Source organism: Heterocephalus glaber, unplaced genomic scaffold, assembly GCF_053883595.1.
Source record: "Heterocephalus glaber isolate CG9 unplaced genomic scaffold, H.glaber_assembly_v1.0 deba00001546, whole genome shotgun sequence".
Classification (NCBI taxonomy): Eukaryota; Metazoa; Chordata; class Mammalia; order Rodentia; family Bathyergidae; genus Heterocephalus; species Heterocephalus glaber.
In genome coordinates this window covers 3,197,084-3,213,049 of record NW_028258339.1, presented here as the reverse complement: position 1 = coordinate 3,213,049, position 15,966 = coordinate 3,197,084, and the positions used below count along the sequence as shown (strand labels likewise).

The 15,966-nt window shown below is 50.1% G+C and overlaps 1 protein-coding gene and 1 long non-coding RNA gene across 2 annotated transcripts; both read left to right on the top strand.

The window, feature by feature from the left end:
- Positions 1-712: 712 nt before the first annotated feature.
- Positions 713-8,685, top strand: LOC147824389 (uncharacterized). Its single transcript, XR_015442399.1, has 2 exons — positions 713-1,319; positions 8,494-8,685. It is a non-coding gene; the product is annotated as an uncharacterized LOC147824389 (long non-coding RNA).
- A 1,065-nt stretch (positions 8,686-9,750) lies between these two features.
- Positions 9,751-12,913, top strand: Magix (MAGI family member, X-linked). Its single transcript, XM_087189786.1, has 5 exons — positions 9,751-9,835; positions 10,002-10,148; positions 11,315-11,403; positions 11,482-11,718; positions 12,685-12,913. The coding sequence occupies exons 1-5, from the start codon at positions 9,751-9,753 to the stop codon at positions 12,715-12,717; spliced, it is 591 nt and encodes a 196-aa protein (XP_087045912.1). The 3' UTR covers positions 12,718-12,913.
- The last annotated feature ends 3,053 nt before the right edge of the window (positions 12,914-15,966 follow it).

Genomic DNA, 15,966 nt, shown 5'->3' with positions numbered 1-15,966 from the left:
CTCTTGAATCTGCACCTCAATAGGGGGGATTAGAAGAGTGCACAGTGCTTGCCTAGGAACCGCCTTCGCAGAACAAATCCTGGGTCAGCCACTGGAATGAGGATCCACCGCCTCCTAATGATTAACAGCTTCTAGTACACCACAGACCCCGGGCCTCAATAACCCCAGGCCCGGACGTCCCAGGCCCCGCCCTCTACTTAATTGGCCTCTCAACCTCAGCCCACGCCTCACGTTTCAAGCCCCGCCCCAAGGCGTTCAGAGCTTCCACTCCTTGACTGGCACCCTAGGCCCGCCCCTTTGCCGAGTACCCACCCCCAGCACGCTCCAGGCTCCGCCCTCTCAGAAAGGACTCACGCAGTCCTGTTGACCAGAATAACCGTCCAGTCTCGCACCCACAACGAACCTTCTAGCGCTGACTTACTGTAAAACCTTAAGGAAGTGGGCTAGGAAACCCCAGGCCCCGCCCCTGGAGACACCCTCTGAGCCCCGCCCCATCACACCCCGCGTCCCCACTAGGGGGCGTAAGACGCGACAACCTGAGCCAGCCCGCCTCCAAACCCAGCTCCGCCCCCTCCCCTTCCCTGCACTGCCTCCTGGGAAGGCCCCGCCCCTGTTACTCACCCTCCTGGGGGTGCAGGCGCAGTGTGGCGCCCACTCAGAGCGCCTGCGCAGACATGTCGGCTGCAGCGCTGGCCGCCAGGGGGCGCGCGTCCAGCCGTGACGGGAGCCGCCGGGCGCTGAGGCCGCGGGAGGGTTGGGGGCTGCGGCCTGAGTGGGAGAGGGGAACAGGTCAGCGCCGACCCTGAGCCTCGGCAAACACCCATGGTTCCAGACGTCCGAAGACACAGAAATGCTCAAGATACGCACAGAGGAGCCAGGCGTGGTGGAGCACACCTATAACCCCACTACTTGGGAGGCTGGGCCTGAAGGATCATGTGTTTGAGGCCATTTCGAGCTACATACCGAGTTCAAGTTACAGGCCCAACAATATCTGTACCAGGCTGGGAGGTGTGATCACCCAGTGGCAGAGTGCTTGCCTAGCCTGCCTAACGCCCTGCGTTGGGATCCCCAGCTTCCGAAAACAAAAAGATGGCTTATTGTTGGTTTCCTCTCCCACAGGCCTGACCACTGCAGGTATGCCCCTGAGCCTCACCTTGGCCCAAGATTTCCCTGGATATAGCCACTTGACTGCAGTAGTCTCGGACACCTAGGACTCTGAACACCCCTGATGAATTTCCCTACAGCTCCCGCCTGTCCTCTAAAGAACTCTAGATGACAAACTTCTTCCACCATATTTCTGGGAACTCTGCTTCTCCCAGGTACCCTCAGAGAACACATACTGCCCCTCATATCCCCGGGAGCCCTGATTCCTTTCCAGATATTCCTGCCAACCTCTGCTACTCCCAGTGATATAGGGGGAATAGATGCAAATCCCAAACCTGATAGATATCTGAAACGAGATCGTGTTCTCTAAAATTGAAGAATGAATTCTAGGAACAACAGAGGTTAAGAGTAGGAAAAATTTATTGAAAGATAGCTTCTGCCTAAGGGAGACAGAAGGGGGACCAGAAAGTGAGTTGTCTGCCCACCCAGCTTTTCAAAGATGTTTTATACAGCAAAGCCATGTGGTAAGGTGGGTACAAAGTGGGACAAAATTATAAGACCCAATGGAAATTTACAAGATGAGCATGAGGTGGTACAAAACCATGACCAAACAATAAGATTACAAGTACAGTCACCCAGGTAATTTTTTTTTTTTTTGTACTGGGGATCAGGCACCGGAACCACTGAGCTAAATCCCAGGCCCAAGGTAATATTGATTAAAAAGGGATCAAATGGGAAAACAAGTCACAAGGAATTTCCCCATTTAGAATATCAATCACTGCTAGTCATCTCTAGGGGAGGTAGTACCTATTTTCTTTTTTTATAATGCTAACCAGTGAATGTGCCTCAATTGTTCTCCATGTTGGCTCCTGCAGGGTGGCCCTGTCTAACTGCCTACAATATCTAATTAACTTACCTATCTACAATACCAGGAGTTCCCACAGGGGGTCCATTTCCTCACATGGCCCACTACCAGGTCCATGCCTGCCCCCTCCACAGATCCTCAGTTCCCCCAGCCAGTGACTATGTGGCCAGGTGTCCTCAGTGATCACAGGAAGATGTCTCCCTGTATATCTCTAGAGACTCCTAAGGCCCTTATTCCTCCTGGGTCTTGTTCATTTCCCCCTGCTTGTGGTTTGTTTTTGTTTTGAGCCAATGTGGGTTTGAGTAGAAGGCCTGAAACACTGGCCACTGTCACTGGGGCCTGTCCCTGCTTTGGCCACTCTGCTCTGTTTACCAACTGCTGAATAGAAAAGTTTAAGTGCAGACAGGCAGGGGCCAGGGTTACAGTGGATGTACATCCTCTCTCCCTGTCCTACCCGGGTGCCTCTTCTGTTCCCTGCACTTGGCTCCAAGGCTGGGAGTGGGCAGGATGGAAGCACATGGTCTAAGGCATGCTTGTTGTGCTGGGTGTGCCCACTGCCCACCTGACGACCACCCAGGCCTAGATGCTTAGGTCCTTCTGGTTGGTTCCTGGCTTCTGTCTGCACAGTGACCTACCTGGCTGCAGGGAAAGAGGCTTGGCTTTGCCTTAGGTGCCACCCCTGTTAGCTGAGGACCCTGGACTAGGCTGCTCTTTCCACCAAAGGGATGCTGTTATTCCAGGCATAGGAAGTGGAAGTTGAGGTCCAGAAAAGTTAGGGAACCTTCCGAGCTCTAAAAACTGAAAACAAGAACTCAGAACTGGAGCCCAGATTATCAGGAGAAGTTGCAGTCTCTAACAATACTTTGCATCTGGGCTGGGGATTTAGCTCAGTGGTTTCCCTGCCTGCTGCGCAAGGGCAAGGACCCGAGTTCGATCCCTGGTACCATAAATAAATAAATAAACAAATAAATAACAGTACTTTGCATCTAAGTACACATTCATTAAATTTGCAGTAAAGCCAGGTGTGATGGTGCATGCCTGTAATCCCAACACTTTGGAGGCTGAGGCAGGAGGAGTCCCATGAGTTCAAGGGCATCCTAGGCTTCAGAGTGAGTTCAAGGCCTGCTTGAACTACATAGTGAGACCTTGTCTCAAAAAGGTAAAAAAAAAAAAATGTAGTGAAGCCAGGTGTGGTGACACACCTCTGTAATCCCAGCATTCTGGCAGACTGAGGCAGGTAGATTGAAAGTTTGAGCCCAAACTGGGGATGGTGTCACGCACCTGTAATTTCAGCACTCAGAAGGCTGGGCCAGGAAGATTGTCATAAATTGAAAGCCAGCCTGGGCTACAAAATGAGACTCCGTCTCAAAAAAAAAAAAAAAAGTTTGAGCCCAGCCTGAGCCACTTAGACCTTGTCTCAAAATGAAGGAAAGTTAGATTTTTTTTTTTGGTACTGGGGATCGAACTTGGGACCTTGCGCTTGTGAGGCAGGCGCCGGAACCACTGAGCTACATCCCCAGCCCTCAAAATAAATGAATTAAAAAGGGCTGAGGATATAGCTCAGTGTGGAGGTCCTGAGATCAGTCTTTAGTGGAGGAGGAGGAGGAGGAGGAGGAGGAGGAGGAGGAGGAGGACAGGTCCCTGGAAAGTAGAGGAGAGGTGATAGTCTAGAATTGCAGAGGCTTTGAGGGCACTAGGATAGGATAGAACACCAGCCAATATCAGTGGGGGAACCAGGCCCCTTCTAATTTTGAGAAGGTGTACCTGGGCACACAGGCACCAAGGAGGGAGCCCTTGAACACCATGTGAACATAGCAGAAGTAGGAATAGCAGAAACTGATGGTCTGAAGCTCAGAGACCCACCCAGCTAACAATGCTGCTCTCAGGCAGTTTACTCCCACTTGGTCTGTGACTGTTTTATTATGTAGCACGAATGTATTGTGTCCTAAGTTATATTGTGGCTGGTGGGACAACCTCTGCTCCATTGTTCACTAGTATAGATGAAAGGACTGAAGAGTCCCTGCTTTCATTCCTCCTGTAACCCCTGGGCCTATCTTGGACCTGAGCTTGTCTGAGGGAGGACCTATTGAATCTCCTTTGTTGCTCTGCTTGGTTTTTTTCCCCTGGTGCTAGGGAGGGAACACAAAGCCTCATGCATTGTAGGCAAGCATTCTATCACTGAGCTACAGCCTCCGCCCTCCCGGGAGTCCCTGCACCCAGTTTTCATTGAGACACCTAGCTTTGGTAGATGGACAGGGCAGCTTTGAATCTGGGGCTTGGGCTTTCAAGAGCTCATGGATCCTGTAAGCAGGATGCTTACAGACTGAAGAGGGTGAACATGAGGCCCTGTAGCTCCTTGGAAAGGAAAATGTTGTAGGCTAGGGTATTGTCCAAGGGCTGGGGACAGGTAGACCATGAGGAGAGGCTTCCAAGTGCTTTGCTCTGGAGCTGGCCCACTGGATGGGATGGGATGAGAAACCGCCTCTGGGCTGGGACATATTGAGGCTTGAATGGTTGTAAAGGAGTGAGGAGGGGGTCCAAGGATGACTTCAAGAATGAATTACAGGGGTAAGGGGCCTGGGATGCAAGATGGAGGAGATTCACTGAGAAAGCTGGCACCAGCAGGGCTGCCATTCTGGGGTAGGAACAAAGACTGGGGCTAAGGGGTGCTGCTTGAGTCCTCAAAGCTGCTAGCTAGGGAGGGGTTCAGTTGCCATGCAAACAGCAGGGTGGAACCCCAGCCACCACATCATTTGGAGCCTCAGTGTATTCCCTTGGGAAAGGGGTAAGATGGCCAGTGGAATTAGGAATAAAACCTCCAAAAGGAAAAAAAAAATTAAAAAACAAACAAAAAACAAAACAAAACAAAACCTCCAAAAGGCCTGCATTGTGCTCAGCTGAGAGCTGTTTGGTAGCAGTATTGGAGCTTTTCTTTTTTTTTTTTTTTTGCAGTACCGGGGATCAAACTCAGGACCTTGTGCTTGTGAGGCAGGCGTGGTGCCACTGAGCTAAATCCCCAGCCCTGGTGCATATCTTTAATTAGTATTGATTACAGTCACACTGTTAAGAGTCAAACTCTCTTAATCCTTGTGAGTTTTGGGGTATTTTTGTTTTTGTTTTTGAGACAGTGTCTCAGTTTGTAGTTCAGGCTGGCCTTGATTTCACTGTGTAGCCCAGGCTGGTCTTGAACTTGCAGCAGTCCTCCTGCCTCAGCCTCCCGAGTGCTGGGATCACAGGCATGTGCCACTGTGTCCAGCAGTCCTTGTAAGTTTAAACCAATGCCCCATTTATGCTCATCCACTGGTGAATATAAAGCAATAGCTCCCTTTTAGCCTCACCACATTCATGAATTTGTCCATATTTCTCCTAGTCCCACCCAATTTGTTAAAAATTTTTTGAGACAGGTTCTTGTGTAGCCCAGGCTTTCCTTGAACTTATGATCCTCAGGCCTCAGTATCCCATAGTGCCAGGATTACCCATGTGCACCACCACATCTGGCTAATTTGTTTGAGACAGGGTCCAGGCTGACATTGAATTTGTAATCTCCTATTTCAGGCTCCTGAGTAGCTAGGATTAGAGGGATATGCCACCCTGTTCACCTATAGATTTGTATTCTACTAGATTTTTACATAAAGGGCTGAAGATTTAGCTCAGTGGTTCCACCACCTGCCCTGAAAGTGCAAGGTCCTGACTTCGATCCCTGGTACCAAAAAAATTTTAAAAAGTGTCATTTACATAAATGGAATCATGTAACATGTACTCTTTTGTAAGGATCTGGCTTCTTTTACTTATCATAATTATTCTGATGTGTTTTTTTTTGATGCTGGGGATCAAATCCCAAGCTTCATTCAGGATGTTAAGCATGTATTCTACCACTGAGCTACACCCCTAGCCCATAGCACGATCATTTTTTCTTTTTTTTTGGTTGCTGGGGATTAAGCTCAGGACCTTGCGCTTTTGAGGCAGGTGCGGGCACCACTGAGCCAAATCCCCAACCACATAGTGCGATCAGTTTGAGATTCATCCATATTTCATTCATTCCTTTTTATTTTTTGCTTAACTTCTTTTATTGGTACATTTTAGATACATAATACATTTACATTTATCATTGGGTGTTTGTACCTATACATAATGTATCTTGGTTCTTATTTTTTTTCCCCATTCTCTGTGTGCCCTTTACTCCCTCCATCCTTCCCTATTTACATAGGCTTTGTTTCCATTTTTTTCTTTTCTCATAATTTTTCCTTTCCCTTCTTCCCTTTCCCCTTTCCCCTTCCCCTCCATTCACTCCTTGTCTTTGGACCTTTTTTCCTATTTCAGATTATCAATTCATAATAATCATTTTAACCCTTCTTTACACTATCAGTTTCTCACACTAGTTAAACTATTCGGTATTTACACAAGTGTGTCCTATTTATTTCACTTAAGAATATGGCCTCGATATGCATCCATTTAGCTGTAAAGATCTCTAGTTTCTCGTTCTTTATGGTTGAGTAATACTCCATTTTATTAAAAAAACACATCTTCTTTATCCAGTTTCCAGTTGATGGGCACTTGGGCTGTTTCCAAGCTTTAGCTATTACAAACTGTGCTGCTATAAACATGGGTCACATATATCGCTGTGGTATGATTCTTTAAATTCTTTGGGGAAGACACCCAGCAGGGGAATAGCTCGGTCAAATGAGACCTCTAGCCCTAGTTCTTTGAGGGATCTCCATACTGATTTCCACGGTGGTTGCAGCAGTCTACACTCCCACCAACAATGGAGAAGGGTTCCTTTCTCCCCACACCCTCGCCAGCATTTGTCATTGGTTGATTTCTTTTTCTTTCTTTCTTTTTTTTTTTTTTGGTACTGAGGATCGAACTTGGGTCCTTGCGTTTGCGAGGCAGGCGGTGGAACCACTGAGCTAAATCCCCAGCCCTGGTTGATTTCTTGATAGCAGCCATTCTTTCTGGGGTGAGGTGGAATCTCAATGTTGTTTTCATCTGCATCTCTCGAATGACCAAAGATGTTTGGCTGCTTTTACTTCTGTGTCTGAGAAATGTCGGTTCATTTCAGATGCCCATTTTTGAATTGGGTCTTTGAATTTGGGGGGTCTGATTTTTTTCAGTTCTTTATATAGTCTAGATAGTAGTCCTTTGTCTGTGTTACAGCTGCTAAAAATTTTTTCCCACATTGTAGGTTGTCTCTTAGCTCTGTTGGTGGTTTCTCTTGCAGTGCAGAAGCTTTTTTTTTTTTTTTTGTATTGGGGATTGAACTGGAATCCTTGCGCTTCCAAGGCAGGTGGCGGAACCACTGAGCTAAATCCCCAGTCCACAGAAGCTTTTTAATAAGATGAGATTCCAGTTGTTGATTCTTTGTGCTAGTTCCCATGCTATTGAGGTTTTGTTCATAAAGTTTCCTATGCCAATGTGTTCAAGAGTTCTACCTAACATATCTTCCACCAAGTTTAGTGTTTCTGTCTTAATATTTAGATCTTTAATCCACTTCGATCTTAGTTTAGTGCATGGTGATAGATATGGGTCTAGTTTTTTTTTTTTTTTTTGGTACCGGGGATCGAACTCGGGTCCTTGCGCTTGCGCAGCAGGGGGCGAAACCACTGAGGTAAATCCCCAGCCCGAATATGGGTCTAGTTTTAATCTTTGGCAGGTTGAGATCCAGTTTTTCCAACACCATTTATTAAATAGGCTATCTTTCCTCCAATGAAGGTGGTTGGCTCCTTTGTCAAAGATGAAGTGGCTGAGTATGTCTGGAGTTGTTTCTGTATCTTCTATCATTCCTTTTTATTGCTAAGATTATTCCACTGTTGATCCATTCACCTCCCGATGGACTTTTAGGTTGTTTGCAGTTTTGGACTGAATTGGGCTGAATTGTTCTGGGCTGAATTGTGTGTCTCCCTCCTTTGTTAAATTCATATGCTGAAATTCTTTTTTTTTTTTCAGAATTAGAACATATTATTGCCTTTATTTCCCAAGAATACAAGGTAAAGAAAACTACCTGAGCCCTGGGGTGAGGCTGAGGCAATGTAACCTCCAGTCAGGCTGATTCTCAAGGCCATTCTGGGCCCTCCTCAAAGTAAACAATGCATCATCCTCCCTTTAGAGGTGGCGTTGCCATTGCTCTGACTTTCTCCATCCGAACTATTTTTTTATTTTTATTTTTTTCCATTAAGCTTATTGGTACATTTTAGGTATACAACACAGTTACATTCCTCATTGGGATCTTGTACCTTTACATGATGTATCTTGGTTCATATACTAAATCTCTAACGCCCAATGTACCTCTATAGGGAGACAGGGCTTTAGGAGGTGATTAAGTCTTTAAAAGAGGTCCTTGGGGTGGGGCACTAATCAGAAAGGACTGTAGCCTTGTGGGGAGAGGGTATTATCTCTCTCTCTTCTTTTTAAACCGGGGATCGAACTCAGGACCTTGTGATTTCGAGGCAGGTGGCAGAACCACTGAGCTAAATCCCCGGCCCAGGGTGCTGTCTCTCTGACAGTCTTTCTCACTCTCTCCACTCAAGGTGAAGACACAGTAGGCAGCCATCTACAAGCCAAGAACCTTTAGCAGGAGCCGAATTGGACAGCATCTTGATTTTGGACTCCAGTTTACAGAACTGTGAGAAATAAATTTCTGCTGTTACAGCCACCCAGTCAGTAATATTTTGTTATGGAAGTCCAAGATGATTATGACAAGAAATAAAGGTGCCACAAACAGTTTTTTACAAGTCTTCGTGTAGACATATGCTGAGTAAATACTCAGAATGGCTGGATGTTTTGTGTATATTTAACTTTTTTTTTTTTATACCAGGGATCGAACTCCGAACCTTGTGCTTGTGAGGCAGGCAGCAGAACCACCGAGCTAAATCCCCGGCCCTATTCTCTGTATCTTCTGCAGCATTTAATATGGTCAGGCTTTTTAATTTTTTTTTCAGACGACTTTTTCATTTTAACCAGGGTCCTCAGTTATTAGAAGCAGCAGTGCCTGAGGCAGAGCAAGGACAAGCATTTCTAGCGGGCCCCCACAGCCAGGCCTCCTTGCCCAAGACCAGGTAGGTCACCGGCTGGGGCGCCCTGCAAAGGACTGGCCGGCCACAGCAGAGTCCAAGTCTGGGTGGGCCCGCAGGTGAACACGCCCCTGTGCTCAAAACTCTCTGGGCCGCAGCGAATCCTAGGGGTGATGACCCCTAGCCCTGGAGTCGTGTGCAGGGGGTGCTGCGGACCCTAGGGGGAGCAGAGGAGGCATGGGTGGGGTGGAGAGGGGTGAAGGGAGAAAGCCTTCACTGCCTACAGTGAGCCCCGCCTGTCTGCTCCTCACCTTCTACATCCTACAGGTGGTAAACAGTAGCTCTGGTGCCAAGAAGGGAAGGCAGGGGCAGGGACTTAGGGACAGTGGCTGCTGCTCCAGGGCCTCTATCCCTACATGGAGCGGAGGGGTGGTGGATCAGATGGGGAGATGGGTCCCAAAGGTCAGGGGAGACGTGCTGGGAGGAATCAGGGGACACTGGACACGCAGGATCCGTCGCACTTGGCTTTTTTTGGTGGTGGTGGGGGAGCCTCTGGGGAACTGTGGAGGGGGAATTGGAGGTACATGGGCCCTGTAGGGAAACGGGCAACTCCTGGGGGCTAGCAGAGGTTACCTAGGATACCTGGAGGAGAAATCAGCTGTCTCAGGGATATGGGGACTGGTCCTGTTCTCTCGTGATGTCTAGGTCACGGGATATATAGTGGGAAGTTTCTTATCTAGAGTTCTTAGGAGACAATCCAGGAACTGTAGAAAAATGAATCGGGTGTTCGGAGGTGTCCAGGACGATTGCAGTCAAATGGGTATCTCCGGGGACACCGTGAGGGAAGATCTCCGTGGTGGTTGGTTGTCGCAGGAGAGAGGGAGAGTCGGCGACCTCCAGTTATGGAAAGAGTGACAGGAGGACTCTGGGTATCTTGAGGAGCATTTGTGTGTCTTCGGACGTCTGGAACCATGGGTGTTTGCCGAGGCTTAGGGTCGGCGCTGACCTGTTCCCCTCTCACTCAGGCCGCAGCCCCCAACCCTCCCGCGGCCTCAGCGCCCGGCGGCTCCCGTCACGGCTGGACGCGCGCCCCCTAGCGGCCAGCGCTGCAGCCGACATGTCTGCGCAGGCGCTCTGGGTGGGCGCCACACTGCGCCTGCACCCCCAGGAGGGTGAGTAACAGGGGCGGGGCCTTCCCAGGAGGCAGTGCAGGGAAGGGGAGGGGGCGGAGCTGGGTTTGGAGGCGGGCTGGCTCAGGTTGTCGCGTCTTACGCCCCCTAGTGGGGACGCGGGGTGTGACGGGGCGGGACTCAGAGGGTGTCTCCAGGGGCGGGGCCTGGGGTTTCCTAGCCCACTTCCTTAAGGTTTTACAGTAAGTCAGCGCTGGAAGGTTCGTTGAGGGTGCGGGACTGGACGGTTATTCTGGGCAACAGGACTGCGTGAGTCCTCTCTGAGAGGGCGGAGCCTGGAGCGTGCTGGGGGTGGGTATTCGGCAAAGGGGCGGGCCTAGGGTGCCAGTCAAGGGGTGGAAGCTCTGAACGCCTTGGGGCGGGGCTTGAAACGTGAGGCGTGGGCCGAGGTTGAGAGGCTAATTAGGTAGAGGGCGGGGCCTGGGACGTCCGGGCCTGGGGTTATTGAGGCCCGGGGTCTGTGCTGTGTTAGAAGCTGTTACTATTAGGAGGCGGTGGATCCTTATTCCAATGGCTGACCCAGGATTTATTTTTTCATTACTGGGGCTTGAACCCAGTGCCTTCGCAATGAGCTACATCCCCAGACCTTGGCCTTTTTTATTTTTTATTTTCTTTGGTACCGGGGATCGAACTTAGGTCCTTGCGCCTGCGCAGCAGGCGGGGAAACCACTGCGCTAAATCCCGGGCCCGACCTTGGCCTTTTTTAATTTTTATTTTGAGCCGGTTTCAGTATGTCACTAAGTTGCCCAGGATGGGATCAAACTTGTGATCTTCCTGCGTCAGTTTGAGGGCTGGGTTACAGGAGTGCGCTACTATTACTGGCTCCAGGATTATCTGATAAAACGGCGGGGTCAGGACAGTGATTGGTGTGGCCTCAGCCTATAAGATTACTAGGGGAGGTGTGTGCTCCCTAGATTGCTAAATTATGGGCGAGTCTGTGTAAATTGCAAAGGTTATGCAAAAAGGTGAGGCCATTTATTATGTGTCCCAAACTACAGTATACCTGGACTAATAAAAAAAAAAAGGGTTGGGGGGAGGAGAAGCAGAATTTGTTTTTAGAAAGATGCTGCCAGAACGTTAACTGAGAAGGCTGGTCCTATGTAGTTAAGCTTGGAGCATCCCGTGATAGCTCTCTCTGCCTCTTTCAGCCCCAGGTATTAGTGTGCTGGATTCTGCAGACATAGAAGTCACAGACAGCCACCTGCCTCATGCCATTGTCGTGGAGCACCTGGCCCAGGTACAGTACAACGTTGTTCGATTTGATAGGGGCTGTCTTGGGGCTGGCAATGTAAATACATTAGTGTCCTTACTCCAGCACTGCAGGTCAGAGACTCTGGGTATGAGTACTGCGCCACGTCCAGTGATTCTGGATAAGGCAAGCTGTGCTTGGAAGCCAACCCAGGCCTCCAGTTGGTTCTCTGTGGAGCTGCTCCGTGGCCCTGCAGGCTTTGGCCTCATCTTAAGTGGGTGCCGAGATGGAGCAGGGAATGCTCCCCTGGCAGTTCGTGGGCTGCTGAAGGATGGGGCTGCGCAGTGCTGTAGTCATTTGCAGGTTAGCCCTAGGGCATCCTCTGTTCCTAAAGGGGTGCTCACCATATGTCCTTCTTACACCACTGCCTCTTGGTGTTGCAGGTCGGTAACCTTGTGCTCCACATCAGTGGAGAGTCTGGACAGGGCCTTACCTGTGCCCAGGTCATGGAGTGGATCCTTGCTGGAGGTCCCAGGCTCCACCTTGGGCTCAGGCAGCCTCCCAGAAAGCCTGAGGAACTGAGAGGGCCCTAGAAAGGAGGTGCTGGGTTTTCCAGAGGAGAGGGTCAGGGATCTGTGAGAAGTAGGGGTTCACAGACCAGAGGCTGGGCCCTGGGTGGAAAGGGTTTGGTGGTCTCAGTGGGAGAGGGTTGCAATATGGTGTTTGGGTGTGATTACGGTATTCTCCAAGGTGGGGGCAAGTAGGGGACCCCTTCTCAGGATAGGAATTTCAGAAGGGAGGTTTTTGAAGTGTGAGGAGATTCAAGGAGGGAAGGAGTCTGGGGTAAAATCGCGTGTTCAGAAGGAAGGGTCTTAGTCCTTGGAGAGGCAAGCAGAATCAGTCTCAGTTGAGAGACAGGATGTATTGGACAGAGGGTCTAGTTCTGAGAGACACAGGGTCTACAAGTGAAAGGGTTGGGAGTCAAGGGAGGTGAGGTGAGGGAGGGGACAGTGAGAGGTCCTAGAAAGGAGTGGTTCATAGTCCCAAGGCCAAGGTGGCAGTTTGATTTCCTGTGGCGGTTGTGGGAAATAATTTCTGAGAGGCATGGCATGGATAGAGGAGGGGAGGGATATGGAGAAAGACGTGTGAGGGATGGCACTGGTCACTGAAGGGTAGGTAGCTCCAGGCCTTGTAGGAGAGGTTTCTTCAAGGGACAGGGGTCTCTGTCCCCCACAACCCTTGGGCTCTCCCAGCCACTCTCAGGCAAAGGCCCTGATTTCAGTTCCCTACACCAGCACTCAATCTAACCCGCAGTCTCGGTGTCCCCAGATCGCAGCCCAGATCCTGAAGGTCCAGAGATGAGGTCTCAGAGCTCCAACCTTTCCCAGTTCACCACCCTCGATCCAGCAGGATGCCCAAGACCCGGGGCAGCTCGGAGCCTAGTGCAGAGGCAGTGGCCCAAGGCCCCAAGGTTCCTCCTCCAGAACCCTGCACTGAGGACTTAGGCAACCATAAGGCGGGTTCCCCCGGGCCCTGGTTGGTGCCGAGTGAGGAGAGGCTCTCACGGGCGTTGGGGATCCCGAGGACTGCGCAGCTCGCTCAGGAGATGGTGGCTGGAATGCGAAGGCACTAAGCATAGGGCTACGGCCCGGCTTGGATCTGTCGCACCCCGATGACAGTGCGCTAGCATTGCCCCGAGAGCTTCCTCTTGGTCTGGTCCCCTCTCTCCCTCCGAGCAGTCCACTGGCCCATATCTCCGCACCGAGTCAGTGGTACAATCCTCCCAGCCCCCAGCCCCCAGCCCCCAGCCCCCAGCTTCTGGTTCCGGGAGAGGACCTGGGTAATAAAATCAATCTATCCAGTCTGGACTTGCCGGGTGCTTCAGGAGGGGTGGGGCTTCCCAGTCCACCCTGGAAAGGAGGGGGTGGGTTCGGAGGGCCTCTGGCAACACTGACAAGTTACGTGCTGCTGCTTTCATGCCTCCACACGGGTCTTCACTTCGGCCTGTCCTCAGCCCCGAGTGCTTGCACCACTTTTCTTTTCTCCTCACCAACTCCAGCTCCTCTCTCCATTCATTTATTTCACTCTTTTGGAGGTGTGCAGGGGCTCGCACGTAATTATGGCGTGTGGCTGTGGGCCTGTTGTGGTGGGATGCACCAGTATCCCCACTGTCCTTGCTGGGAATCGTCCAGACCCTTGGCTGCCGGCGGGACAGCAAGTCTAGAAGCATCGGGAGGCTTCCTTTGCCAGGAGCCTGCAGTCTTCTACTTCCGGCCTGGAAGGCCAGCTTTTGCTGGCATGTAGGCTGCCACCCTCAAAGCACAGGCAGGGGCCCTGGAGCCCCCTTTGGGACAGAGCCGAGAAGGTGTGAGTCAGCACCCTGGGCGGGCCAGGCTAAAAAAGGCTGTTAAAACCTTTGGGTTACGCCCCCTTTCCCTTAGATGGTGAGGAACTGCTGTCCGGAGGGTGTGCACACGCCCTCTGGGCGTTTCCTGTCCTGGGAGAGACCCAGAGTTTCCTCCACCCTGGGAATCCAGCTCCCTAGGCAGGGGGGGCTGTGGCCAGCGGAACTCCAAGCTGGGTAGCCCCGGTGTAGGCGCTGGGGAAGGCCAGAAATGCCTGGTCACCTCTGCTGTCACCACATCCTGAACACGATCCCATCCCCCCAAGGAGGGAAGCTGTGGTTGGAAGGGAACTGACAACTTTTGCCCCTATGGGAAAGAAGCAGGTAGAGGAGAAAGAAATTAAAGGGCTAGAGTGTGAGTCCGAGGTGGTACTATAAAGCTGGGAGCTGGAGTATGAGTCCTAAAGAGGCGAACATTGGAAAGTTTAGTTGGAGACCTTGTGGGGGAGCATGTTCAGGGCGTCCATCTCCCCTTGACTCAGAGCTTGGTGGAGGTGTGGCTTGACAGATGTCAAGAAGGGGTTTTAGAGCCCCATTCTCATAAACACAGTCACACCCAGGGAACTAAGAATAGCCACCCAGCCACCACTTAGTCTTATCCCTGCAAGTGGCTTTAGTATTTATTTTTATCTAGTTACACACCTACTCAACAACCCTGATATGGCCATTTCACAGAAGAAGAAAGTGAGGCCCAGACAGTGCAAATAGCTTGAAGTGGGAGGTGGGTAGAAGCAAGATTTAATTAAAGCCTGATGTCCACCTGTATTTGATAAGTATTGATTGAACCTCAACTGTATACCTTGTATTAGCGTAAGTACTACAGGGTTACTTGAGGGATAAGACACAGATTTCTGTCCTTGTGTAGCTGATGCAGTGAGGATAGGCAGATGTCAAACATGAAAGACAAGAAAATAAGTAAAAAAGTTCAGAGAGAAGTGAGAGTTTATGAAGATAGCAAAAGGAGGTTATGTTGGGCAAGATGGTGGTGGGTTGCTGGCCTTTTTGAAGTAGGGCTGCAACCTGTAGGACCAGAAGCCAGATGAATGATAATGGGGAAAGGCACTGACAATAGTGGGAATAGCAAGTGCAAAGGCCCTGAGGCAGCCAAGTTAGTCTTATTCCCCAAATGCAGGCATTCCTCATAGAGTTGAAAAGCAGGCTTCATTCCTTCCTATTCAGTCACTCTTTCAGCAACCTGGACTAAAAGTGTAAATCTCTTCCTTAGTTTTGAGGAACCCTGTGTTTAGGTGGGGGAAAGCAGACAGGCCCTTGGGTTGAATCCTCCTGGACTTCCAATTATGATTCTCTACCTTATGAGATGAGAATGAAATCAGATTCCAGTCTGGAGATTGTATTCATCTGCAAATGTCAACAATTTTGTCATTCAACCTTGTACTCCAAGAGCCATCTCCTTATCTTGCCAAGCTCCCAGCAATAAACTTGTACTCCCTCCCCTATTTCTCATCCATGGGTAGATGGGCTGCTCATCTCAGAACCAGAAAACCGAGGCCCAGAACTTAGGGTCAGGACTTGCCTGGAATTACAGAAGGGAGAATCAGACCATGAGCTGCCTGGTTTCTAACCGTATTTACCAGGTCCTGTTCTTATTCGGCCTTTGCACCAGCATGGTCTCATTTTTATCACTAAGAGATTTATTCACATTCTACTACCACCCTTCAACCTGGCTCCCAGTTTGGGCTGTTGAACCCAGGGCCTTGTATATGCAAGGCAAGTGCTCTACCACCAAGCCACACCCGAGATAGGGTCTCACTAAGATGCCCAGGCTGGCCTCAAACTTGTAATCGTCCTGCCTCAGCCTCCCCACACTCCGCTATCTTTTATCTACAATTCCAAAATCCAAAAAGCTCTGGAAACTGTCCCCTTCCCCCCATGTTTGGTACCAACCTGACCTAAGGAGGAACAATTTTCTTTTCTTTTTTTTTTGGTGCTGGGGATCGAACTCAGGACCTTGTGCTTGCAAGGCAGGCATGGTGCCATTGAGCTAAATCCCCGGCCCTAGGAGGAACAATTTTCAATAATCTCACTCACTTATTGTGAACATTCACACTTTTCCTTGAGGAAATAATTTTAACACCCCAGGCTCCAATGAGAATGCTAAGTAATGTACCATGAATGCACTGGAAAGGCGTTCTTTTTTTTTTTTTTTTTTTGGTACCGGGGATCAAACTCGGGACCTTGCGCTTGCA